The following is a 26,841-nucleotide window of genomic DNA, read 5'->3' as shown; positions in this document are numbered from 1 at the left end:
ATACTATGTCTGAGAATCAAAGACTCTCTTCCCTTCCAGGACCACGCTGCAGAAATAGAGAAGAAAAAGGGAGAAGTACACAGTCTGCAGGGTCACTTAGCTAAGTTGCGGTCTCTGGGCAGAGCTGAGGACCTCCACCCGCTCCAGAGCAAGGCTGATGACTGCTTCCGGCTCTTTGAGGAGGCCAGCCAGGTAGTGGAGAGGCGGAAGCTGGCGCTGTCACAGCTAGCCGAATTCCTCCAGAGCCACGCCTCTGTGTCCACTCTTCTCCACCAGCTCAGGCAAACCGTAGAAGCCACCAAAAGCATGAGTAAGAAGCAGTCAGAGTCCCTGAAAAAAGAGCTTAATGATGCTATTCAAGACGTGAAGACATTAGAACCCAGTGCCATCAGTCTGGACGGCACCCTGACCAAAGCCCAATTCCACTTGAAAAGTGGGAGCCCTGAGCAGAGGACCTCCTGCCGAGCCACCACCGACCAGCTCGCTTTAGAAGTAGAGAGGATCCAGAACCTTCTGGGAACCAAGCAGAGTGAGGCGGATGCCCTGGCAGTAATGAAAAAAGCGTTCCAGGAGCAGAAGGAAGAGCTGCTGAGGAGCATTGAAGACATTGAAGAAAGGGCTGACAAGGAGCGCTTAAAAGAACCCACCCGCCAGGCTCTGCAGCACAGGTCAGAAACCTGTGGAGGCTGCTTGGTCTCTTCTGTTTGTTCTGATATTCATTTTCCTGCAAAGCTTTAATAAGGCCCTGTGAGTGGACAACTTTCTCTTCTCTCTGTTCTGTCTCTTTCTGTCTCTCTCTGTCTGTCTCTGTCTCTGTCTCTGTCTCTGTCTCTCTCTCTCTCTCTCTCTCTGTGTGTGTGTGTGTGTGTGTGTGTGTGTGTGTGTGTGTATCTGTCTGTCTGTCTGTCTGTCTGTCTCTCTCTCTCTCTCTCTCTCTCTCTCTCTCTCTCTTTGTGTGTCTGTCTGTCTGTCTCTCTCTCTCTCTCCCTCTCCCTCCCTCCCTCTCTCTAATTGTGACACTTGGGAACTGTTAAGAAATCTATTTGATTTCCTTAAGGACCTTCCTAAGGACAGTGTATGGACACCCTGAGACCTTACCTACAGGAGACTCCTCCAAACATCCTATTACCCATTGCAAGCAATTTCCTACTCTCAGGAATGCACGCAGAAGGGCTGGAGAGATGGCTCAGCAGTTACGACCACTTGCTGCTCGTACAGAGGCCTGGGGGTTGGTTCCTAGTACCCACGTGGTGCCATACTGCCACCTATAAATAACTCCAGTTCCAGGGGGTCTGACACCCTCTTCTGGCATTCCTGAGCACCAGACAAGCAAGTGCTTACTCATACACATACACATAAAATACAAATTAACCTTTTTTAAAAAAAAAATAAAGAGTGCAGTCAGAGATCCATATGGATGAGTGGTTCTGGTAATAAAAGCACCCGAACTTTGCTCCCTTTAGAGGTAGCGTTTCAGTAAGGACTGAGCAGGCTCATCACTGTGAGCAGATGACAAATGGCAGAGGCGAAGACATGCACGGAATGGCTCTCCCCTGCAAAGGGGAGTTCAGCGGAGAGGCAGGTGGCCATCTGAGGTCTGTGTTCATCCATTTAAGGGGAAGTCAGTGAGCTTGACCAAATGGTTCTCTGCCACTGCTTTTAACTCTTTGGCTGGAGGTAAGAAGGAGACAGAGGAGAGGCGTCCGGTGAAGTTGGGGCTTTTTCAGTAGAAAAGCAAAGCAGCCAGGAGCCAGCTCCCTTAGTAAAGTGGGAAGTGCTTTTCATCTTCTGCTGCCCCCTCTGCGTTCCTTCCTTTACTTCATGAAGGGAACCTTGGCCCTACTGAAGAGCTTGAGGTCAGTTTTAGGCTTTGAAGGCAGAGAAACTCCGCAGTGCGCTCCTACCTACGTCCATGGTGGGTGAGGGCCATTGTCCCCGCCAAGGCCGCTGTCACTCATGCTGTTCTAATCAGAAGCACACAGGAAGCCAAAACACCAGGACCACAGAAGGCCCCTTATCAGATCGCTTGATATAATAACGTATCACAGGAGCTTAACAACATACCAGCAAGAATGAATAAGGCTTGAGAAAGTAAAACTAACTTTCCAAGTAAAGACAGCAAATGCTTCCTGGAGCACATCCAGGAAGCTACCAGCAGCGCAAGACAGCATGAGTCTCCCTGGTCAGCTCAGGCCAAGCAGGTGGGGGGAATCCTGGAGCTGCTGGAGATAAAAGTCCAAACTGGGCTCAAGAGCTCTGTCTCTATTCTACTAAAAAGCATTTCTGAATGTATCCAGTCTTGGCTATACGGGATCCTCCCTGCGGTGCTGTGAGCACTCTGTCCCAATGTTTGCTGGGTGCAGAGAATGGGAGCATCTGCCTGCAGCCACTTGGGGAATAGATGGGCCGGTGCATATTATACCCTGCAGCATAGCACCAAAATGTAGGTGTGCTTTTAAATCTTATTTGGCTTCTTGTATCTCTACCTCCTTCCCAACCCTTCTTTCACCCTAAAGCCTTCCGACCCCCGAACATCAAATAGGAGAGACAGGGTTAGTGGGGAGAGAGGGCGTCAACCTCTGCAGATTACTTTCTGCTGCTTAGGGTCACTGGGTTCCTTGGGGCAAGTTTGAGGTTCCTGGTCCGGATGGCCACTCTCTTCTTCTTTGCTCTTGACCAATTGACAAACCACAAAAACAGCAACCAGGAGCAAGGGGCAACAGTGGCCTCTTCCTCTTCTTCAGAGCTCCCTGTCCCTCTCTGGGCTCTGGCAGAGTCCCCAGAATTAAACTATCCACAGCTGGCAAAGGTCACGTCCCTGCTAGCACACAAGACAGCCATAGTTAACAGTTGTGAGCAAACTGAAGCTGCCTCATATCCCACACCTGGGGTTAAAACAAAAACATATTCATATAACAAACTGGATTTTGAAAGAAACCAAAATTCTCACTACACCAGTATGCATGAGTGAGTCAGGGGCCTCCTGTGTGGCCACATACGTAGATCCGCAAATGCTTATACATTGGGGGACATAAAATCAGGATTGCTTTCTCACAGTAATTTTTCACTAGAAGAGGGAATTTAGGTTTTAAAAGTAGATTTTTTAATAAGGCTCGGGTAAAGGTCTTTTGGTTTTAAGTGAAACAACTGTGATGCTGAAGTATAATTATTCATGTGACCTGGATCCCAGAGCTCAGAAAGATTCACCGTGATGACCTTTAAAAGAAAAAAAGAAAAAGAAAAAGAAATCGCCAGGAGCGGGCGTGGCGGTGCATGACTTTGATCCAAGCACTCCAGAGGCAGAGGCAGGCGGATCTCTGTGAGTTCGAGGCCACCCTGGTCTACAAAGTGAGTCCAGGACAGCCAAGGCCACACAGAGAAACCATGTCTTAAAAAACACACAAACAAACAAACCAAACAAAAACAAAAACAAAAAAATTAAACAAACAAAACAATTCACCTACTTAGCCTTAAAGATTAGCCTTCTTTGAAAAGACTTCTACTAGCAAAAAAGAGGAGATGAAAGTTCAATAAAAGGTTGACAATAAATAGGGTGATTTTCAGCTTTTTCTGAGATACAGTCATTTTGCAAAATCATTTTGAAAAGCCTCTTTATCAGTTGATAACACATTAGTTGCTGTACTGGAAGGTTTGCTAGCCGTGTTAATATGCGCTTTCTGAACTCTTGGAGTGAGAACTAGGAAGCACCAGTTCACGGCTTCACTAGACGAACACTAAATGCCCATTTGAATTTACAGGTTGAGAGTGTTCAACCAGCTGGAGGATGAGCTAAACTCCCACGGGCACGAGCTCTGCTGGCTGAAAGACAAAGCAAAACAAATTGCCCAGAAGGATGTGGCCTTCGCACCTGAAGTGGATAAGGAGCTAAACCGCTTAGAAGCGGCCTGGGACGACACTAAAAGACTAATTCACGAAAAGTAAGTCAAAGTTTCTGACTCATTTTGTGACACTGTGAACTGCCTGTTGCTTACGAAAGCTCATGCTCAACAGCCAGTCTACGTGTTCTAGACCCTGCTAGTGATGTTAACACTTCAGACATGCAGCCAAGCGCCAGGTTCAGTGAGAGAGCCTGGCCCAAAAAATAGTGGGCTTTAAAAAGATGTGTTTCTCTGGCCTTCACTCACACATGCATACACAGATGCACACATTCACACACTAACAGCAATACATAACTATTTTTTTTTATAATTTTTAAAAAGGGATTGTAGGATTCACATCACCTGGGTCACTGTGATTTTTTTTGTTGTTGTTGTTAGCTAAAGAATTAAATGGAGCAAGAGGACAAATAAGATAGAGAAATGCACTCACTCACTCACAATCAACTCACTTTTGATGATGCCCCATAAGCAACTTGATGGGGAGGTTCTCTTCAATGAAGGATCCTGGGACATTTGGCCACTCATTTGTACTTTAAAGAAGTGAACCTCAGACCCCATTATGTCATATACAAAGGTCTTTGAAACAAAATTAAGAATGCCTTGTATTATGACTGTTAACATGTTAACATATGTTTTTAATTTAACCAGCTCACATAAACATTGTTTTCTTTTACGTGCTATTTTTTTCTTCCTACCTTCCTCTCTTAACTATGGCATTGGAAAAAACAAAAACAAAAACAAACTAAAGCCGGGTGAAAAACCATTTTAGAACTTGAAAGATTTGAGTGACTTCTGTAAGATTGAGTTGGGGAGCAGGCTGGAGTTTATGTGAGGGAGTATTAACTAACAGCAGTATTGATATAAGTGGGGAGTGTGGGGCTCCTGGACCGTGCCTCCAAGGGAAGTGGCACGGACTGCAGAGATGGAACATGTTCAAACCCCAGAAACCTCACATTTCAGACTTCCAATCTCATCCTGAGAACGGAAGATGTGGGACAAAGCTCTCACTGTTTTCTGTGCCTGCCTCAGAAGCACGTGACACAGGCCCAAGGTTGCAGCTGATCTGTCACATGACCTTGTGTCCCACTATCTTTCCCCATACAAATCAAGCATCCTAGCCCCAGCCAATCAGATGGATTCATCCTCAAAGCCCCTCCCCACTGCCCAAGGTTTATAAGTCTCTGGTTTACATGAAATAGAGCGTGAGTGCACCACCTGTTTCATCAAAGATGGTCTGCGACTTGTCATTTATTCTGGAGAAAGAAGGGCTCCTCTTCTCCCTGAAGGATTTACTATAGGTCTCCTGGGCTTGACTTCTGGCTAGGCAGCCATAGCTGCCTAGGTCACCATGAAGCAGCTGCCAGACCTGCCTTCCGACCTTAAACCGAACAGGCACAGTGGGTGTTTGCCTGCACCCTTTGCCATTAGTACAGTGGCTGAACGGAAGGACTGTAACACTGCAATATCACCGCCAGCTTCGGAACTTCAAGTTTCCACTGCCGTCTGCTACTGGCAATCTCATTAAAAAGAGTAACACGATTGAAAAACTCTTTTCCACACACACTGTGAGATTGGGAGTCTTGTGCACAGACCTTGCGATATGTGTTCTAGTCATCATTCCTGAGGGAAGCGGAACCTGGAACTCTGAGGTTCCTGTTTCCGCCCGGAAGCTGGCAGTGCTCAGACTGTCCAGCAAAAGAGGCATGTACATCCGGTGCAGTGCTTGGTAGCAGCCTGGCATCGGGAAATATGGAACCACAGGGGAGGGCATGGTTTTTTCTTGGTGCCCATGCCGGTCTCAGAATGTGTTTGTGCAATAGTACATTGGGTCTAGCCCAAGCGCACCCATCCCCATCCTGATGAGTGGTAAGTGAGATGTTTTCTTTAATCATTACAGCCAGGGTCAGTGCTGTGGACTGATTGACTTAATAAGAGAATATCAGAATTTGAAGTCAGCTGTGTGTAAAGTTCTGGAAAATGCTAGCAACACTATTGCGATGAGAGCTACAATAAAGGACCAAGAGGACCTTAAGTGGGCTTTTTCCAAGGTAAAAATGCAAGTGGTCTCCCGTGCTTGTTCACGCAATTCTCTGCACAGTTGTGTCTGTTAGTACACTTGGTGTGAATAATTCCTCTTAACAGGTTCAACTGTTTTTCTAAGAGTACTAGTATCCCAAATTTTTAATAAAAACTTATACATACACATATACATATGTCTGTATATGTTTATATATACATATATGTGTATATATGCACATACATATGATTGTTAATTTCTGCAAAAAGCAGAACAAAATGCATCTCTTAGAGGCAAATGTTTTTAAATCCTTATCACTGGTTGTTTTAATAATTAAAGAAACACTTATGTCCACAGCATGAAACTGCCAGGAACGAGATGAATTCTAAACAGAAAGAACTGGATAGTTTTACCACCAAAGGCAAACATTTGCTATCTGAGCTGAAAAAAATCCACAGCGGGGATTTCAGCTTGGTCAAGACAGACATGGAGAGCACCCTGGACAAGTGGCTGGACGTAAGCGCGCCCCCTGGTGTCCTTGAGTGGATTACGCACAGGTCCCTCAGTCCAGCTGGCAAAGGATTAACCAGAGAGCTGAGTCAACTCCAAAGTGAAGGAAATGACATTCACATAATAGTTGACAAAACCTAGCAACAGGTTTCTGGAATTCTATTTAATAACCCCAGGCATAATAAGTTACAACTCAGAATGTTTCCCATTTCCAAATGTTGGTGTTAAATCAGCAAAAATCAGATAATTTATCCATATCCTATAGAAAATCAAATCACAATAAATAGCACCTTACAGTGCAGAGTCTGTAGTTTGCACTGAAGAGCATCAGGCTTGTATTTAAAGGTGTGGCTTTTAGCTCTTGCACCATTATTCTGCAGCCCCGTGACCAGATGTTGCATATTTTCTTCATCATAGGTATGTTCAAGTCTAATTAATGCCCATGGGTATATATCACAACTTAACAAATAAAAGTACTTTAATGATGCTCTAGAAATAAACACAGGGCTGGAAAGATGGCTCAGAGGTCAAGAGCACTGGCTGCTCTTGTAAGAAGACCCAGGTCTGATTCCCAGCCCTCACACAGTGGCTCACTGCCATCTGTAACCCTAGTAACAGGGGATACACGACACCCTCTTCTGGCCTCTGCAGGCACTGCACACATCTGGTACACATACGTACAAGTAGGCAAAACATCCATACACATAAAATAAGTTTGTTTTTTTTTAAAAGAAAGAAAGTATAAGGCCAACCCACAGAGAGAGAGCTCATTGCTCTAGACTCTTATGTAGCAAGGGACACTTCTGTGCATCCTAAAATACCCTTTGTCATTAGTACTCCCAACTTAAATAAATGAAAAGTGAATGTCTCAGAATTCAAACGATTCTCCCATCAAAGGATTCACTCTTCATATTGGTTAGCATTTAAGGTACACCAATTAATGTACAATAATTACTTTAAGACTTTGTCAGAATATAATTTGTCTTACCAGGAAAGCATTTTTGGGCAGAGCAAGGGTCCCAGAACCTCACATTTTCATGACCCGGCTCCCATTTTCTTTGCCAGGTCTCAGAGAGAATTGACGAAAACATGGACAGGTTGAGGGTGAGCCTGTCCATCTGGGATGATGTCCTTTCAAGTAAAGATGAGATTGAAGGGTGGTCCAACAGCTCCCTTCCGCAGCTGGCTGAAAACATCAGCGACCTGAACGACAGCCTCAGAGCTGAGGAATTCCTGAAAGAATTTGAGGTAACTGACAGTCTGTACACCTGGAGGTAGGGATACATCTTTATATGAAACAAGAAAAAAAATGCGTATTCCTAAGTCCATTCTGTCTCTCAAAGACATGGATGACCATGACAAAAGTCACCTAACTTCTTCAGCTTTTGATTTAAAACATATTAGGCTCTAGTTAAACATTTTTTAAAAATTATTTCTGAGGCGGTGGCTTGTATTAGTGATTTTTCTGTTGCTGTGATAAGATACCCTGACAGAAATCAGCTTTGGAGAGAAAGGGTTTACGCTCAGTGCATCATGGCAAGAAGAGCATGTGTGAGGCTGGCTGCCCACATTTCATCTCCACACAGCAGGAGTGTGAGGCTGGCCAAGCACATTTCATCTCCACACAGGAAGTAGAGAGAAATCTGAAAGTAGGGTTAGGGTATAAACCCTCAAAGTCCGCCCTGTTGGCACCCCACCCTGTGGCAAGGCTTTGCTCCTGAAGCATCTATGACTTTTCTAAGCAGCGCCACCAAGTGGCCGGCAAGTCTTCCAACACACACACACACATATGGGGACATTTTTCACTCAACCCATATTGGGGGGGGGGGGCGGACTTCAAACATTAGTAGAAAAGAAAAGAAAGCTTCATAAAATGTCCAATTATTCTGATAATATGATACCTTCCTTTGTGAAACCCTAAGAGCAAGCATTTGTAACACTTTCTATATATTGTTCTTCAGTCAGAAAAGACAAAACAAAACAAAACCTTTCACTGAGAACTTATATTGTGCTGGGGTTATGTTTGGTGCTATGTTACACTTTATTTACGGAACTAGAAAAAAATAAAGTTAGAAAGTGCCTGGCCTTTAAATTTTTTTTCACTTGCTTATTTACTTTAAACTACTTTCAATGCCATGTTTTGCATTGATTAAAAAAAACACTCATGAAAGTCTTGGCAAAATTTATGCTGGTTATCATTATTATTATTATTATTATTATTATTATTATTATTATTATTATTATTATTTGGCCACTTGATACCAAACTAGTGTCATCTGGGAAGAGGGACCCTCAGCTGAGGAACTGCCTTCATCAGATTGGCCTCTAGGGCATTTCTTGACTAATGATTTATGTAGGAGGGGCATCCCTAGGCCTTGGGTTGCATGAAAGAGCAAGCTGAACCAGACAGAGAGAGCAAGCCAGTCCACAGCTTTCATCTATGGTTCCTGCCTCTTCTTCTGCTTCCCTTGGTGATAGAGCAAAAAATAAAAATAAACTCTTTCCTCCCCAGATTGCTTTTGGTGATGGTGTTTATGGCAGGTAAAGTGTTTCCTGTGCAGGCATGAGACCCTGATCTTAGATCCCCAGACCTCTCGTAAAAGCCTGTGAGTGTGGTGGTCACCTGTAAGCCCATCTCCAAGTGGCAGTGGCAGGGGACCCCTAGAACAAGCTGGCTAGTCAGAGTTTCCAAATCAATGAGCTCTGGGCTCAACTGAGAGACCCTGCCTCCATATAGAAGATAGGGAGCAATTGAGGAAGATACTCAGTGTTGACCTCTGGCCCTCGCACATGGCTGCACACATCTGCACATAGGCCCATCCATACACACATGTGAATACATATTACACACAATTATTAAAAATACAGTGGCAATTGGGCCATGAGTAGAAATATATAGAGAGAGCTGTTTCCAAAGGCATGTAAGTGACTGTCCTCTTGGTAAAGAAGAACCTGTTCACATCTCTGCAGCTGGGGAGAGACCTGGGACATACAAAGAACCAAATGAGTAAATGACTGGAGTCTGATTTACATGTACTGCCTAAGTGACCTGGCATCTCTGACTCAAATCGTTTTTGAGAGATTTTGTAAATCAATTCCAACTTATAAGCGTATCAGAACTCAAGAAAACTATGGCGACTACACACTCAGACCTAATAAAGAATCCCAAGGTCTTTGCAGTTGCTATTGCTGGTGTTAAAATTAGCATCACAGCTCATATAGTGATCTGTGCTGGACTCAGGCATTCAGGCTCACAAAAATTGGTTGTTAGGAATTTTCTAAGCCGGCATTAAACACAGTTGTCTAAAAAAAAAAAATGTCGGCTGGAGAGATGGCTTGTTACTTAAAAGCATTGACTGCTCTTCCAGAGAACCCAGGTTCAAATCCCATCACCCGCAACCATCTGTAACAGTTCCAGGGGGCCAGACACCTGCTTCTGGCCTCTCCAGGAGGTGGTGCACAGACATACATGCAGACAAAACACCCATGCCATAAAATAATTTTTAAAAAGTTAAGCAACCCAATTGAATGGCTAAAACCTTATTGCTCTTACAGAGGACCTAAAACCAATTCCCAGCACCCATATCAGTAAGTTCACAGAACCATGTAACTCCAGGAGAATCCAATGCCTCTAGCCTCCATAGGCACCTCCATTTATGTGCACACACACAAATATACCAGCACACCTGAACACACACATGCACATGTGTGTGCACACACAAACACACATATGCACACATGCACACAATTTTAAAAGTGAAATAAATCTTTAAAAAAAAAGAAAAACTAATTGTAGGGCTCTGTGGCTAAGAGTACCTGCTGCTCCTGTAGAGGACCAGCCTGGGTTCAGTTCCCAGCACCAATATGGAAGCTCACAACCATCTGTGCCTGCAGTTCCTGTGGATCCAGCTTCTGGCCTCAGTGGGCACAAGACAGGCACACACTGCACATACATACATGAAGGCAAAACACTTAGATACATTAGATACATTTCAAAAGCCCAGTTGTCAATGAATTCACGGCTAAATAAAATCCATTAAAAGCAAAATTAATGAATACTCAAAATATATCATTTATTTTTGCCAGGTGTGGTTGTTCAAATCTATAAGCTCAGTATGTGGGAGGCTGAGCCAGACAGATGGTTACACATTTCAGGCTAGCATGGTCACATAGCAAGACCATGTCCTCCAAACTATCATCATTTATTAATAATTTTTATACATATTAGCATGCCCTAAGCCTTTGGATTCTTGGTGTCTCTTACATCTGCAGCAGACACAGGGCATGCCATGGAATGCTGGGCTGCCCTAAGGTGTGCCTTCCTGCTCCCCAGGGGTGGTGGCATCCTGCTTAGAGCCTGCAGTGGTGGCAAATACTTCATGGGCAGGAAGTTGTCAAGCCAGCCTTCTGTTGATGACTGCAGAAACTCTGCTCTCTGGGTGCCTCAAGCCCTTACTTGGCGTGGAAAGGTTCAATCTCTCTGAGATGGGCTTTTTGTCGCTGACTGTGTGACGTGCCAGTTAGTGAATCAGGAACCAACCCAGTACCTGGCCCTGTCTTTCCTACCGCTGGGCCTCTCTTCCGACCTGCCCCAAATGAGTGTAGCTCAGTGGTGACTTCCCTAGCTGCTGGCTGCTTCTGTAAAAGGCAGTGCATTCCACATTGTCACAGAGAACTGCATCCTGGGCTCAGGCCATTGGAAGCTCTGTGACCACAAAACACTAAATTCTGTTTTTCAAGCCGAGAGGGCTCTTTGATCAAATATTCTTTTGTGATTTAAAACTATGAAGCTTATAAGCATCTTTGCTCAATAAGGATTTTTGGTTTGATTTGTGTGTGTGTGTGTGTGTGTGTGTGTGTGTGTGTGTGTGTGTGTGTGTGTTTTAATTGTTGATGCAAAAAAAAAAGGCGGGGGAAATTATCTCTGCTTCAAGGTCCTGTAAGTATTTGTCTGAAGTGTATCTTCTGTGTACTGTTGACAGTCACTGGGCACTTTGGTATGCATTTGTGTGAGCATGCTTCTGTAAGACTTTACCATTACCATAGTAACTAGTAATAATACTGCTAATGAATACACTGTGGCCTAGTAGACGTCTCTTCACTGACTCACCGCTTTTGGTCAGTATTTCATTTTTTCCAGGGGATCTTCTTTTCCAGTAAAGGAGGGTGTGGAGGAAGAAATACCCACATATCCCCTCTTATTCAGTGAACTTTAATGGTAACATTTTCCATGCTTGTGAAGAAGTGGAGCAGATTTTCTAAGTACCGCTTGAAGCTGGCATCGTGACAGCTCTCAGCATGAGAGGCCAAGCGTAGCCTGTCCATCTTTAGATTAGTGATGCCTTTCCCTGTGTCTTTGCTTTCATAGTCTGAAGTTAAAAACAAAGCCTTGAAATTGGAAGAACTGCATTCCAAAATCAGTGATCTTAAAGAACTAACAAAAAATCCAGAAACACCAACAGACCTTCAGGTAAGCACATATTTCTAATAAATAACACATGAGAGCCAATCACATAGTCCTTGCTCCCAAAATGTGTGTGTGTGTGTGTGTGTGTGTGTGTGTGTGTGTGTGTGTGTGTGTGTTTGTGTGTCTATATCACCATAATTCCTGGCAAATGTAGGCTTTTTCATGTATAGGGGTTAAACATTAACACCAGTGAGATTCTAGGTGCCAATATTTATTATATATTTACAATTCAAACATTATAATGTTATAATAAGAGTAATCCTATTCTTACTAATTTTGGATGCATTATCAACCTGATTGTTTCTTGGTACGTTTTCTGTTTAGACATGAATAGAATCCCCCCCCCTTAATGTGCATGTGTTCTTACTAATAATATGCTAATTTGTCTACATAGTAACTGGGCCTGGGGACAGAGTCAGGACTGCTACCTTCCCTTCACGGCCTGTCCCAGTCCCAGGAACATCAAGGCAGGTCGGTCAGGAAGAGCTGGGTTGGCCAGACCCACCCACTGTGGTAGGTCTGCTTTGGCCAACAGCCTCACTAGCTCCTGGCTGAGGTCTCTGGTCCCTGGGGTACCTTTCCATACTTTTTTTTTAGAAGCTATATTCATGGATTTTCTCTGTTTTCTCTTTTTGTACCACTGTCTTTGATTTTTTTCTTTAACTGACTTAGCCATGTCTTGCACTGATCTCAGACATGCATGGGAGTGTGGGACATGTCACCTTAAGCAAAGGAAGCGACATTCCTATTCACAACTGACAAAAGGGGATGATGACCACTGTCACATATATGTGGGACATCTGTGGGCAAACAAACTATTACACAGTGAGGACTCAGCAAGGATTTGGGGTGAATGCTACTATTTGTCCCTCAGCACCTCCCCTTGCTTTTCTCTCTCTTGCCCCCTCCCCCACCCCAAGGATGTAGGGTGACTGATAGGGCTTAATCACTGCCCTCAAGTATGGTATAGGTAGAAAGACTTCTGTGACACCACTTCGAGGGCAGCATAACTTGCCCCTTGCAGCTGGCAGCCACTAGCATCTGGTTTCTAGACCCTTGCCAAGCTGGCTGGCTGACTTCTGATGTAAATGCTGGTATGGGTGGCCTGCCATGTCAGCAGCCCTTGTGGTGGCAGCTGGGGTGGGGGTGAGTGCCAGCATGTGGCCTCAGCCCAGAAGGTACGAGTGAAGGAGGAGACCACCCTTAGAGCCCACAGTGTGAGGAAAGCTGGCCTAACTAAGAAGGCATCAGAGATGCTGAGGCCTGAGAAAAGACGGAGTAAAGAGGCAGTACAGAGTGTACGCGTCCATCCAGGGACCTAAAGCTGCGTGGTGTGTGTGTGTGTGTGTGTGTGGTGTCAGCAATGAGGACATTCTCCGGAAAAACCCACAGCCGAGAGAGAAAAGCAGGGGCTGTGAGAGGCAGCCCACACTCATCTGTGAGTCTGCAGTTCAGAGGCCCTCTCCCAGCTCCAGCCAGTCCAGGTCTGTGGAGGCTCCAGCTGTGCCAAGCAGGGATGGAAGGGCACAGCAACAGCAACGCAAGAAGAAAAGAGGGTCTGAGCTAGTGGCTCACAGCAGCTCTGAGCTAGGAGTTAAAAAACACAGCAAGCCTTTATGTTTGATGCTTTTGCCAACAGCACTGATCTTTGAGTTGTGGGATTGAGACCTGTCTTTTGGTTTAGAGTAGTTATTAAGTCTCTTTATTAGCTAAAGAGCCACAAAAAAAAACCCAACTTTCCTGAAATACCTCATCCCAGAAGAAAACAAATAGCCGTACCACACATCTTACAGGATAGAATTGCTCCGCTGTTGAATCCTATGATGGGTTTCCCCCCAGTCAGAGCCACATCCAGGCATGCCTGTGTGAGTGAGCGTCCCTTGTGGAGACTCAGCAGCAGACTTCTGGTCCAGATTTTCTTTTAGAATGCTGTTTCGTCTTCCCTGGAACCTCCATCAAAACCACACTCCATTCAGGTGAAGGGCTAGCTGCAGCCCTGCTCTTTCCCTTCACACGATATGCTTGGCAGCCCACACTCCCTGCTTTCCCGGCCTGGGAAAAGCTGTTAGTATTGGAGTGGCTTCCCTGGCGAGCCGACCGTGTTCGTGATGGAGTCACACGTAAGCAGAATTCCTAGCGAGTGAGTATGCTCTTAGCCCTCCCAGGTCTTCACGAAACCGAGCTTTGTATTCAGTTTATAGAAGCAGACTTACGGCAGATGCTCGAGCACGCCAAAGAAGTCACCGAGGAAGCCAAGGGAACCCTGAAGGATTTCACTGCTCAAAGCGCCCAAGTGGAGAGATTTGTCAAGGACATAACAACGTGGCTGACCAATGTGGAGGAGTCACTGACCAGATGCGCCCAAACCAGGACTTGTGAAGGGCTGAAGAAAGTCAAGGTAGGTCGAAAACTATCTTTCATCATTTTCACTTGAAGTCTATGTCCGTTCTCCTATTTTGCAGTTATGATAAAGATGTAACGTCTGCTTTCAGTTGCCCACATTTCAAATATTAACACCCAGACTAACTAACTCATAATATTAGGCAAAGAAGAGGAAGTGGCCTGAGAACTAAATGCAAGCATAAAAAAGTGAAAGATGGGTAGGCAGCATACACTGCTGTAGGCCCTGCCTGCCAGCTATGCATATATGTGTGTGTATATTTGTATTTATATGGTATATATTATGTATATAGTATATATATTATATGTTGTATATGTACATAGTGTATATATTACATGATATATACATATACACACACAGGAAGAGGGAAAGAGATCTTTTTCAAAAGAACAATGTTGAAAATGTGTATATATATATATTTCTTTTGTAAAAGGGTGAAGCCTGTGGAAAGCTTGTTTGACTATGTATCAGTTTTTTAAGCTTGAACCTCAAATAGTTTTTCACCACTTAATTATCTTTGTGCTTAATTCATCTATAGAGTGCTGTAATTTTTTAAGTGAAGAAATCATCCTTTGGCCTCTCTTTAACAGATGACAATTCCGCTCAACCATTTGTAAAGTATCCATATTGTATTCACTTTTTAACATTGTCCTTTCAAAAAAAGATCTCTTTCTTTCATCGTGTGTGTGTGTGTGTGTGTGTGTGTGTGTGTGTGTGTGTGTGTGTGTGTTTTCACATGTGAGTCCAGGTGCCCATATGGTGCAGAAGAGGGTTTGGAGCAGGAGTTAAAGGTGGTTGTGAGCCTCCCAACCTGGGTGTTGGGAACCAGCTTGGCTCCTCTGTGAAAGTAGCATAAACTTTTAGCCACTGAGCCAGCTCTCCAGCCCTGGCCACTCTTCTTCCTTAGCATAGTTTTATACTACAGTGCAGCCAAGGTCACAGGGCTTTAAATCAACTGCTGGTGTGTCCGCATAGCCTCTGATCCCTACACAAAAGCACACAGTGACCCACTGACCACTGTGAGCTGCACTAGTTCCTAATGTAGAACTTGAACTCAAGATCATAGCTGAGCAACTATGACAACCTGCTAAGTTTGTTCGAGATCACAGACTGCAGCCCAGATTCTAACCACTTTCCAATAGCTGTTTGTTCCCAAGGTACAGGACTGTGAGACAGCTCAGTTGGTAACCTGCCTGCTGGACAAGCATGGGGACCCAAACTGTCTTTAGAGAGAGAAGGACAGAGGAGGGAAAGGGAGGGATGGAAGAAGGGAGAGAGGGAGAGAGAGAGAGAGAGAGAGAGAGAGAGAGAGAGAGAGAGAGCGCTACTGAGTCTGTTTAGTGTTGATCATATATACATGTGTTTAGAGCTGACTACCTGAGGCTAGCTAACCTGTCTGGGACCCTGTCCCCAGAGAAAGTTGGTTCTCCCTCTCTTAGCAGCCATTGACTTCCTGTAGCTCTTTGTCTAGGGATGAGGCCTCGTGAGAGTCCTTCCACCCATGACGAGATGGCAGCTGGTGCAGTCATTTCATTGTACATATCTTGCTTAGGGGACCACCCTGACAAGATTTCATGGGTACAGTGCCTCACCATATAGAAGAAGCTTTAAAACCCCACCCACAGGTATATACAACTCAGGAAATTTCAACACTGTTCATTTCAGATCCTAAACCCATACCAGAGTCAAATAATTACAGTATAGCTCTTGAACAGGAAGAGCATCCTTCACAGTATATTTACAGTATCCTTTCATCATGTAGGATATACAAAAAGAACTTCAAAGTCAACAAAACAACATCAGCTCCACCCAAGAAAATCTCAACAGTCTGTGCCGGAAGTACCACTCAGTGGAGTTGGAGAGCCTGGGCCGGGCAATGACTGGGCTAATAAAGAAACATGAAGCCACGAGCCAGCTATGCTCCCAAACCCAGGCCAGCGTGCAGGACTCTCTGGAAAAACACTTCAGTGGTGAGCTGAAGGGCTTTAGTCTGAATCATCTGTTTATGAGAAGGGATTTGGACCAAATGCTGTTCAGAACCTGCCAGCAAAAGTTTGAACAAACCTTCCAGTGAGACTTAAATTCATTTATGCTCTGAGATTTGAGTAACAAAAGTTCTATTCCAGACACTCTAGCCTTTTAGAGAATGTTCCCCCTTTCTCCTTGGAGTATACCCATTTTGATGATTCTAAATTTATTAATTTATTTTATTTTATTTTATTTTATTTTTGAGACAGGATTTCTCTGTGTAGCCCTGGCTGTCTTAGACTTGCTTTTTAGGCCAGGCTGGTCTCGAACTCACAGCGATCCACCTGGCTCTGCCTCCCGAGTGCTGGAATTAAAGACATGTGCCACCACTTAATTTTATCTGGACCTTCTACATAGTAGCTTATGCATGTGAAGAGCTACCTCTGTTCACGCAGTCAGCAACTGTTACCCAAACAGCTAGGGATACTTTGTCATGCTAGGATGGCTTGTTGCCATAAACTTGGATGCTAGAAGAAGCCATAGCAATGGCAGCCATATGGTCCAGAAACTTCCCACTTCCCATCTTTGCTTCTGAGAAGCCATGTTCCACTCTGATGTGGGAACATAGTGGCTTTCTAAGTCAGTGGTTCATGCCAAGGCCCTGAGGAAAGCCAGTCTTTCAGGGCTGGGAGAGGACTGTTCAGGCCTCGGGAGTCAGCCCAGTAGGGAGCCCCTGCCTCCGTATCAAAAGCTGACTCTGGTGGCATGTGTCTCTTTTCTCAGTGCTGGGTGGATCCCTGGAGAACCCTAGACAGCCCTCTGGCTGAGTCTATGAAGTACACATTCACTGATGGACTCTATCATACAAAATAAAGTCAGAGAGAAAGAGAGGGAAACAGCTGTGGTAGACTTCTGGCTTCCACACACATGCATACACATGCACATACATACATATGTACATGTGCGCACGTGTCTTTAACACTCCTGAGAATGTTGTTCCTGGCATTCTTATAAACTCTTTCCCAAAATAAAGGAATATAATGGGAAGTCAAGCATTCCAATAACTCTGTTGCTTTTCAGTCTCTTAGAGGTAACTTCTCCATTCCACCATAAATATGCCTGGCTGCAGATCACGTTATAACACTTTCCATATTATTTTCTTTTTGGAGTGTTTTACAAAGCAAGATGGAAAGGGATGGAATAGCGAAATAATTCATTGTAAAAGTCCTAGGAGCTCACTCAGCATTTTGGATTTACCTCTGCTTTTCATTATTTTCAAAAGGTTCTATGCAAGAATTCCAAGAATGGTTTTTAGGAGCAAAAGAAGCAGCCAGAAAATCTTCTCATTTAACTGGTGACAGCCAAGTTCTGGAAGCCAGGCTCCATGATCTTCAGGTATGGATGCTGTGGTCCTCAGATATATCCTGTGGTGCTGATATGGATGCTGTGGTGCTGATGTGGATGTTATGGTGCTGATGTGGATGTTGTGGTGCTGATGTGGATGCTGTGGTGCTGATATGGATGCTGTGGTACTGATGTGGATGCTGTGGTGCTGATGTGGATGCTGTGGTGCTGATATGGATGCTGTGGTGCTGATATGGATGCTGTGGTACTGATATGGATGCTGTGGTGGTGATGTGGATGCTGTGGTGCTGATGTGGATGCTGTGGTGCTGATATGGATGCTGTGGTACTGATGTGGATGCTGTGGTGCTGATGTGGATGCTGTAGTGCTGATATGGATGCTGTGGTGCTGATATGGATGTTGTGGTGCTGATATGGATGCTGTGGTACTGATTACACCGTTACTTCTCCCAAACACTTTCTTGAACCAGACCTTGACTGTTTCTTTTCCTGAACCTTCTTATTTTGGTCCATCTCTTTTCCTTCCCATCATGAAGTTGGACTGTTGAGTTGGAAGGGGTTAAGCAACAGGAGAAGTCATAGAGAAAACAAAAGCAAGCTATAAACTGTCTAGATCCATCTCCTTGTGTTTTTAACCACCTGACAATCCGGTAAAAGTCATTCAAAGTAAAACTTTATTTTAATTGTTGTCACAGGAAAAAAAACCATATTTTCCCAGCACTATTTAGCAACTTTTAGGAGTTTTTTTATTGTCTATTTTTAAAAGGAAAAATTACCTTGTGCCCTTTTCCTATTTTCTTAATTTGTGGTCTAAGTTTGAAAATGTTTTCAAGTCAGAATAATGGCTATTACAGGCTATTTGAGTTGGACTAATGAAGGAAAATATATGCATACAGGAAGACAGCTATTTTAAAGCAGAAGTCAAGATGAGCTTTCAGAAGATAGGATCAAGTGAGATTTTGGTCAATTATTCATAGCTACTTATCTGAGTACAGCACAATGATAAGTATTGTAAAAACCAATGTTTATTTACTTTTTTAAATCAATGGGGCCCATTGTGGTGGTACAAGTCTGTAACCTCAGCACCCAGGATGCCAACAAGAGGCTCTTAAGTTAAGGCTAGCCAATTCTCCATAAAACAACTATCCCCCAAAATTCCCCATTAAGGTACATGTGATTTGTATGGCCCCTTGGATCATAAAATACTATCAATAACCCACTGTACTAGGAGTCAGGTTATTGTTTCATGCACAGGGCTGGTTTTGCAGAGGGATGGTAAATTCAAACATGGAACTGTCCTCCACATTGTGGAATTCCACACAGAAATGTCCAGGTGACAGTTGAAGGAGCATTCTGGAATTCAAGGGAGACATGATCAGCACTGAATTCTGGGTTCCCCTTGCTTTGTGGAAGGCTGGGCACAGATCTTCTAAAGAAGAGGTGTGTGCGGGGCCAGGAAGGTCCTGTTCTGAGGACTGGTCTTCATGTAGAGCAGACCAGAGATGAGAAGGAAGAGTCTGGTTAGAGATCTGTTGCACTAACCGCTTGAGGAAATGGGAGCTGAGCCTGGAGACTGGAGCATTAAGAACAGGAAAACACTTGAGAATGGGGCCCTGGTGGGAACTGCCTCTTATCCAGCTTACTGTTTTCCATTTCTCCCCAGTTCCTATTGCTTCCCTGTCTTGCACTGCCTCAGTGAGGACCCTCAGTTTTATCCAGCTGCATCCATCCTTCTCAATCTAGCCTCGTTAGACCTTTTCCCTCTGGACTAGGCTTTGCTTCCCCGCTCACTTTATTGTCTCAGCTCAGCACTGTAATGAAGAATCCCATTTATAACAGCAGATATCTGTATTGCCTTGGCTTCCAGGGTGTCTTGGATTCAGTCAGTGATGGGCAGCACAAGCTGGATGCGGTGACTCAGGAAGGACAAACTTTGTACGCACATCTGCCCAAGCAAGTCGTTAGCAGCATCCAGGAGCAGATCACAAAAGCCAATGAAGAGTTCCAAGCTTTCCTGAAACGATGCCTTAAAGATAAGCAGGCTCTCCAGGACTGTGCTGCAGAGCTCGGCAGGTAGGTTATTGTAATAAATGTGGGTTGGTTTCATCACACAGAGGCGGGCTTTTCAAACACAGAGTGGAACAGCTCATGTGAAGCCACAAACAGTATTTGAACCATGAGGTTGAATTATAGTGAATGTTGACCTGCCTTAAGAACAGGTTATTTCTAATAATAATTGATGACTGCCTTTGAAATTTTCATTTGGCTTTATTTCCAATGTATGAAAAAAAGCCAAGTAATTATATCCATGGGTAATCATAAATGACCTGGCTACATGCCATTTTAGTCAATTTGGCTAACTCAGGGTACAATAGCCAATTTTTTTTTTGTAGCCATGTTTACTGGGATACTCTTGGTAGAAAACAGCTATTGAATTTTATGGATCAAGAGCCCAGTCAGTTACTTACACATACACACACACACACATACATACACACACACACACACACACACACACACACACACACACACACACACACACACCAGTGGAAGAGGATTTAACACTGGAGAGCGAACTCCATGGTACAGGGAGAAAGGACATCCGTAGGATCAGGCTGTCTTCCTTGTGACCATGCGACCAGTTAAGCAAGCTTCTTGTTGAATTCGCTGTATAAGTTGAAAATTCATGAGGCCTTAGTTGCCTCAAAGAAGGGGTTGTGACCTCAGCTGTTGGGACAGTAGCAGACGCATTAAGAGCTTTCTGAGATGTTTGTTTCTCCTCCAGCTTTGAGGACCAGCACAGAAAGCTGAGCTTATGGATCCATGAGATGGAGGAAAGGCTGAACACAGAAAACTTGGGGGAGAGGAAACAGCATATTCCGGAGAAGAAACACGAAATCCATAAGGTCGAGATGTTCCTGGGAGAACTCCTGGCTGCCAGGTGTGGAGCAGAAACAGAGGGGGGTATTGATTTGCGAACGCTTTTGCCTGGTTAGTTAGTTAGTGGCTTGATTCTTGGTTGCTCTTACTGGTTGGTTGTTGGTACCGATTTCTTCTGTTCCTGAATAGCTCAACTACCAGGCTGCATTGCTTATGGTAGCGTGGTATTCTGCAGGAAGTGGGGCTAGGAGTAAGTAGCTCATTTACATGCTAGTTTCCTCTCCCTTTGCTCTAAGTTAGGCTGCTCCCTTATCTCTCTAACTTTGACTTAATTCTTAGAGATTTTATAAAGAATACTGGCTGGGAGCAGTGGCGCACACCTGTGATCCCAGCACTCAGGGAGGCAGAGGCAGGCGGATCATTGTGAGTTCGAGGGCACCCTGGTCTACTGAGCAAGTCCAGGACAGCCAAGGCTACACAGAGAAACCCTGTTAATAATAGTATAATAAAAAGAGATGATGGTGATGATGATGATGATGACGATGATGATGCATGCTAAACTTCCCCTCCTGGGATCAGCTTGTGTTCCTTACCACCAGAAGAAGCTGACATAAGAAAGGACTACACAGTCACACTGAGAAAAATACAGCTGGAGCCCCACCCCCACCCCCATACATGTCTTCACACACTGTAGCTTCCAGCCCTGTGCTATTCACACATCCTTACATATCATCAGTGCCGTGAGACCTGTGGCCGCCGGGTCCCGCCCTCCCTCGGTCTCCTTCCCCTACAGTCTCTCTTTATTGCTGCCCTGGCTCCTCTCCTGGGTACAGTGCCCTTTTCATTTGACACCAACGCCATCTGCAGTGTTTTGCAGTGTTTTGATCCTTTGTTCTTGCTTCACTCCTGGAACCTTCCCCCTTTGCCTGTATTGTAAGGTAAAAGGCTTCCTGCCAACGAGTGCAGCTTGATCTGGAACTTGGGCTCCTTAAAGATGGCCCCTCCACACCCCCCAGCCCCACCCCGTGCTTGTCTGTGAGGCAGAAAACAGCAGGGCCCACCCTGCATAATCAAACAAAGCACTGAAATCAGAGCGACCTTCAGAAGATCGCGGCCCTTTTCCATTTCCACTGAGCCCGGTTTATGGTCCACTATGCCAGCGTCCATGGTCTTGAAGAACAATCTTGTAAACAAATGCCTGGCAGAACATATGTCATGACTAAAATTATCCCACAGTATCTGGGGAGCTGTGTCTAGGACCCCAGTGGAGAGCAAGATCCATAAACACCCGATTCCATGAAAGGGTGTTACCTCATCTAACCTGCTTGTGTCCTCCCACAGTTTGGATCAGCTGCTGATCACTTACAATATACTGCAAAAGTCTGTGTGCATTCAATGCAGACATGATTATTTAACATACAGATTCAGTATGTTGCAGCTGAATCTGCAGATGTGGAACCCCAGGTTAAGGACTTGTTGGCACTCCAGTTTGATAACTATGGAGACATGCTCCTAGGTGCCTTGGTCCTGTCTCTGAGCACTTTTCAGAGATCTCAGTTCTTTTTTATTATTATTAATTTATTCAGATTACATCTCAATTGTTATCTCCTTGCTTGTCTCCTCCCATTGCTCCTCCTTCCTCCCCCTTTCACCCTATTCCCCTCCCCTAGGTGTATGACAGAAGGGGACCTCCCCCACCCCCCACCATATGGTCACAGCCTATCAACTCTCATCTTGGTAGCCTGCTTATCCTTTCTCGGAGTGTCACCAGGCCTCTCCACCAAGGGGAAGTTGTCAAATTAGGGACATCAGAGTTCATGTCAAAGTCAGTCCCTGCTCTTCACATAACTATGAATAATGTCCAGTCCATTGGCTAGATCTGAGTAGAAGTTCAGTGTTTACTGCATGTATTGTCCTTGGTTGTTGCAGTAGTTTGAGCAGAACCCCCTGGGTACAGATCTACCCATCATGATATTCTTCTTGTAGGTTTCTAGGACCCTCTGGACCCTTCTATTTCCCCATTCTCCCATACTTCTCTCACCTAGAGTACCAATAGGATGTCCTCACATATATCCCAATCTCCTCGGAATATACCCAGAAGATGATCCACCACACAACAAGGACATATGCTCAACCATATTCATAGCAGCCTTATTCATAATAGCCAGAACCCAGAAACAACCTAAATGTCCCTCAGCCAAAGAATGGATAAAGAAACTGTGGTTCATTTACACGATGGAATAAACTTAGCTATTAAAAACAAGGAAATCCTGAAATTGTGGGCAAATGGATGGAACTAGAAATGATCATACTGAGTGAGTTAACCCAGAAGCAGAAAGACTCACATGGTCTATACTCACTTATAGTTGAACACTAGCCCAAAAGAGACCTCAGTTCTTACCCTCTTCTCATTCCCGTTGTCTGAAAAAATAGAAAATGTTGACAGAATTAAGAGAGCAAGAACACCAGCCTTGCTAACTCTCTGAAAATGAAACTGTATTTTGCTTTCCCAATATTGACTCTTGTCTAGATACAAGATAATAGAGACAGACCTATACCTGCCTTCCTCCCATGCTTTGCGAATGGCTTCTCTTCTTGACCCTATTTCTTCACACACACTGCCGTTTATCTTTATCCCTTCCTCCTGACATCATCATCTTAAAGCTACACTGAAGGAAGTGGCCCGTCACAACATTCATTGGTTTGTTTTTTTTTTTGTACCTCTCATTATCACCCCTTGCCCCAAGTGTGCATGGGTGTAAGTGCATGTAGAAGCCAGAAGATGCCACTAGCAATTGTTCCTCAGACACCTTCACCTTATTATTTGGGGAGGTCTCTCCCTGGCCTCCGACTCTTCAAGTAAACTAGGCTGGCTAGCTAGTGAGTCTTAGTGACCCCATCTACTTCCCAGCCTTGAGATTGTAAGTGTGCACACCACTGAGTCCAGCCTTTACTGTTTTGCTAATAATTGTAACACTGATACATAATTATTGAAGTGTCAGTCCCAGATATACTAGGACCAGATGCTAAGTGACCTCCAGTGTGTTTGACTCGGCTCTTTCCTTACAAACTAGCCACTTCCAGCAGCAGCAGAAAGCCTCTCACTCAGATTCTCATGCTATGCCACCTACTTATTTGTTTTTCATGGTCTCACTATGTAGACCAGGCTGGCTTCCAGCTAACCATCTTTTTGTCCCAATCTACAAAATGCTGGGATTATGAGCATGTACCACTACCTTGACCCAAGCTACCCTACTTCTTTCATGTGTGCTGCTTGCTTCTCCCAATCATCTGGACATTTTCTGTCATAAAGTAGCCAAATCTTTACAAATTAGTGGGGCAATCTTCAAAAGTTAGAGGGACATACCCTGTGGAAAAGGCATAGGGACCTGAGCCTCAGGAGTGTTTGTTATCCGTTGAGCAAACCATTTTTTAGTAGCAATTAAATGTCTTATATTGATTATTATGTAACTCATAACAGGCATACTATAGCGCCACCTTCCCGCTCCCTAAGCAGATTGATTACAAATGTCCTGATGTCTTGCACAGGGGAGTCATGTTGGCTAACTGTCTCCCAGAGTAGGTAAAAAGTTACCGTTTACGTAAGAATTGTTCAGAAACCAGCCAGAGTTGTACACGGTACACATTATGTTCTTTTTTCTAGTATATTCAATAGTTGTATGTGTGTGTATGTGTGTGTGTGTGTGTGTGTGTGTGTGTTTTATGTATGCCTGCATTTATTATGTAGAGACCAGAGGTCAGCAATGGGTATCCACAGAAGTTTTCCTCCCTTTTAGTTTTTGAGACAAAATCTCTCCTAGGCTAACTAGCCAGAGGGCTCTGGGGACCCGTGTGTCTCTGTCTCCGAGGAACTAGGATTACAGGCATGTGTCAGCAAGCCCAGAGCTTTCCTCAGGTTCTGGGGATTGAAACTCAGGTGCTCGTGCATGTGTGGGGAGCACTTTTGCTAACTGAGCCTCCCCAGTTATGCAGCAGTCCTGACCAAAACAGCTCATTGCTGCCAAGCACCCAGGCTTCCCTGGATGAATGTGCTCATGGGAAGCTCGGGCTCCTGTGGTCAGTGCTTCCGGGGGCTTTGAACCAAAGAGAAATGAGGGAATGATGGACAAAAGGAACACAATCCTCACCTTCGAGAAACGTGGGGGTTTCTTCTTTTTTCTGCTTCAGTTGTAGTTCTTGTGTCTTTGGAGCCATCTCTCCAGCCCTCTGGCATAGGTCTATTGAATGCATGTGAATGGAGCTGAAAATAGAAAGTTGTATTTTTTTTAATCCCTAAGAAAATAATCTCAAATGGAAAATATGTGAAGTATGTGAAATGATAGATACATTAATCAGCTTTGTTTGGTCACTGCACACTGTGCCCATAAGCCACACTATCGCTTTACCAACCATATATTTACATGATCACAAATTATTACTTTATAATTAAGATAGAAAAAAAAACAGCTGGCTGAGTTGCTGCTGAGTTTTTTTTTTTCCCTCCACTCTGGACCCAATTAGCATAACTCCAAAGTATGAGAGACCCAGCATTCAAGGTACACAAAAGATGCTCATTAGCTCCTACCATGGCATTTGAAAATAGCTTCCCTCCTCCTTGGTCTCTGCCTAGCATTGTGTTACGTCCTGGGGATGCAGTCACCTTGGCTTCTAGACAGTGACGACCTGTGAGTAGAAACAGGTGTATTAGGTTAGGGAAAAGACATGGAGTAAGGGCACAGGAGTCCTGCACACATAGCCTGTTTGTCCCCGGCTGCCATGCATACTGCCTAGGGATGGGATGCTTGTGTGGGGCTGTGAAGAGGCATCTCAGAAACTAATGTGCAAACAGAATTGCCATGAAGGAGAGGCTCCACCTCCCAAAACTTCCACCCGCCAGCTGCTGGGAACCAAGTGCCCAAACCCATGAACCAATGGGGGGGGACACTTCACATTTGAGCTATACCATCTATACCAGAACATGAAAGCTTCTCATAGCTAGGATATCAAACAGGAATGGGGAGATGCTAGAGATGAGCTGAGCCCACTTTCTGGACTGAATTCGGAGAGAGATGTAGGCTCTGCCACTGGAATTTAGACGGAGGCATCGCGGAAACTGACCCATATTCCCTGACACATGTTGACTACACTAAGAAGGCAAGTAGCTAGCCTGATCCCCAGCATCTTAATGTGAAAGTCAAATCAGCCATGAGCTCTGGTCTGGTTCCTGATCCAATGTCAACAGTCATTTTTCATTCCCCTGGATCCAGAATGCTGCCACTAAAAAAAGAAATTCTGTTTGCCCAGAGAATCCCTTGACAAACTCTCCCAGAGAGGGCAGCTTCTCAGTGAAGAAAGCCACAGCGCAGGGAAGGGAGGCCGCCGGAGCACCCAGCTCCTTACCAGCTACCAGAACCTTCTCAGGGTAACCAAGGAGAGGCTGCGCAGCTGTCAGCTGGCCCTGCAGGAGCACGAAGCACTGGAAGAAGCCGCGCAGAGCATGTGGTCCCGGGTGAAGGATGTGCAAGACAGGTTGGCTTGTGCGGACAGCACTTGCGGGAACAAGGAGATGTTGGAAGGGCAATTGTCACAGATCCAGGTACGTGCAGGCCGTAGCTGCTGCCCATTGCTCTGACTCAATGCACAGAAGCTAGGATGGACCCCAGTAGTCTGGGAAGTGTCAGGTGAAAATATGGGAGACACAGGAGAGATGGATCAAACACTCAGAGAAAGTGTTTGCTCTCCTTTTGGGGAAAGGAACACATTGTTTTAATTGCTTTAGTTTTGTTTGGTTGCTTGCTTTATTCAGTAGTTAATCAAAGTTTACTACTTACTCGATTACTATGAGCATTGCTAGGAATATAGAAATAGTAGTTAGCACCCGTGCTCCAGCAGGTCAGAGAGCAGTGTGTGAATTGTTACCGCAGAGCGCAGGTCTGCACTGTGAACGAAGTGACAAGGGTTCTTTGTAAACACAGAGAAGACAGACCTCTTGAAGACATGACCTTGAACAGTGGGAATCAGCCAGGCGACACACAGAGGCGAGGTTACACTCTTTGAAGATGTGTCTTCATTGTCTAAATTAGTTTTCACTCGCTGAAGCCAGTCAACAAAATTGTACTTACTGGCAGGTGGCCCAGAGTTTTCTAAGAATTTAAGTTCATCTTTGGACCCCATACTTCTGCTATCTAGATTATATTATTATAGCCTAGGGTCTGTGTATGTTTATTGCTTTCATTTTACAACAAGATATCCCTGCCTTAATTTACCTTGGCAGGGGAAGAAGAAGTGCATGCATAATTGTCTGCATGCTTGTGGTGCTATCCCCCTTAGTCACC

At 44.7% G+C, this 26,841-nt stretch overlaps 1 protein-coding gene across 18 annotated transcripts in view; it reads left to right on the top strand.

Moving 5' to 3' along the window:
* Nucleotides 1–26,841, top strand: part of SYNE1 (spectrin repeat containing nuclear envelope protein 1) — a 463,289-nt gene that overhangs the window by 191,304 nt on the left and 245,144 nt on the right. For all 18 annotated transcript variants that reach the window (XM_084774487.1, XM_084774489.1, XM_084774503.1 and 15 more), the window contains 12 exons: nt 40–668; nt 3,759–3,938; nt 5,797–5,947; nt 6,274–6,432; nt 7,492–7,674; nt 11,795–11,896; nt 14,088–14,291; nt 16,057–16,264; nt 17,545–17,657; nt 19,494–19,699; nt 20,412–20,567; nt 25,811–26,102. In XM_084774487.1, the coding sequence (XP_084630613.1) occupies nt 40–668; nt 3,759–3,938; nt 5,797–5,947; nt 6,274–6,432; nt 7,492–7,674; nt 11,795–11,896; nt 14,088–14,291; nt 16,057–16,264; nt 17,545–17,657; nt 19,494–19,699; nt 20,412–20,567; nt 25,811–26,102 (2,583 nt within the window). The remainder of the gene's footprint in view (nt 1–39; nt 669–3,758; nt 3,939–5,796; nt 5,948–6,273; nt 6,433–7,491; nt 7,675–11,794; nt 11,897–14,087; nt 14,292–16,056; nt 16,265–17,544; nt 17,658–19,493; nt 19,700–20,411; nt 20,568–25,810; nt 26,103–26,841) is intronic.

The sequence above is a fragment of the Acomys minous genome (assembly GCF_964271855.1).
Source record: "Acomys minous genome assembly, chromosome: 3".
Taxonomy (NCBI): Eukaryota; Metazoa; Chordata; class Mammalia; order Rodentia; family Muridae; genus Acomys; species Acomys minous.
Note: the sequence above shows the minus strand (reverse complement) of the source record. Positions and strands in the feature narration are given on the sequence as shown.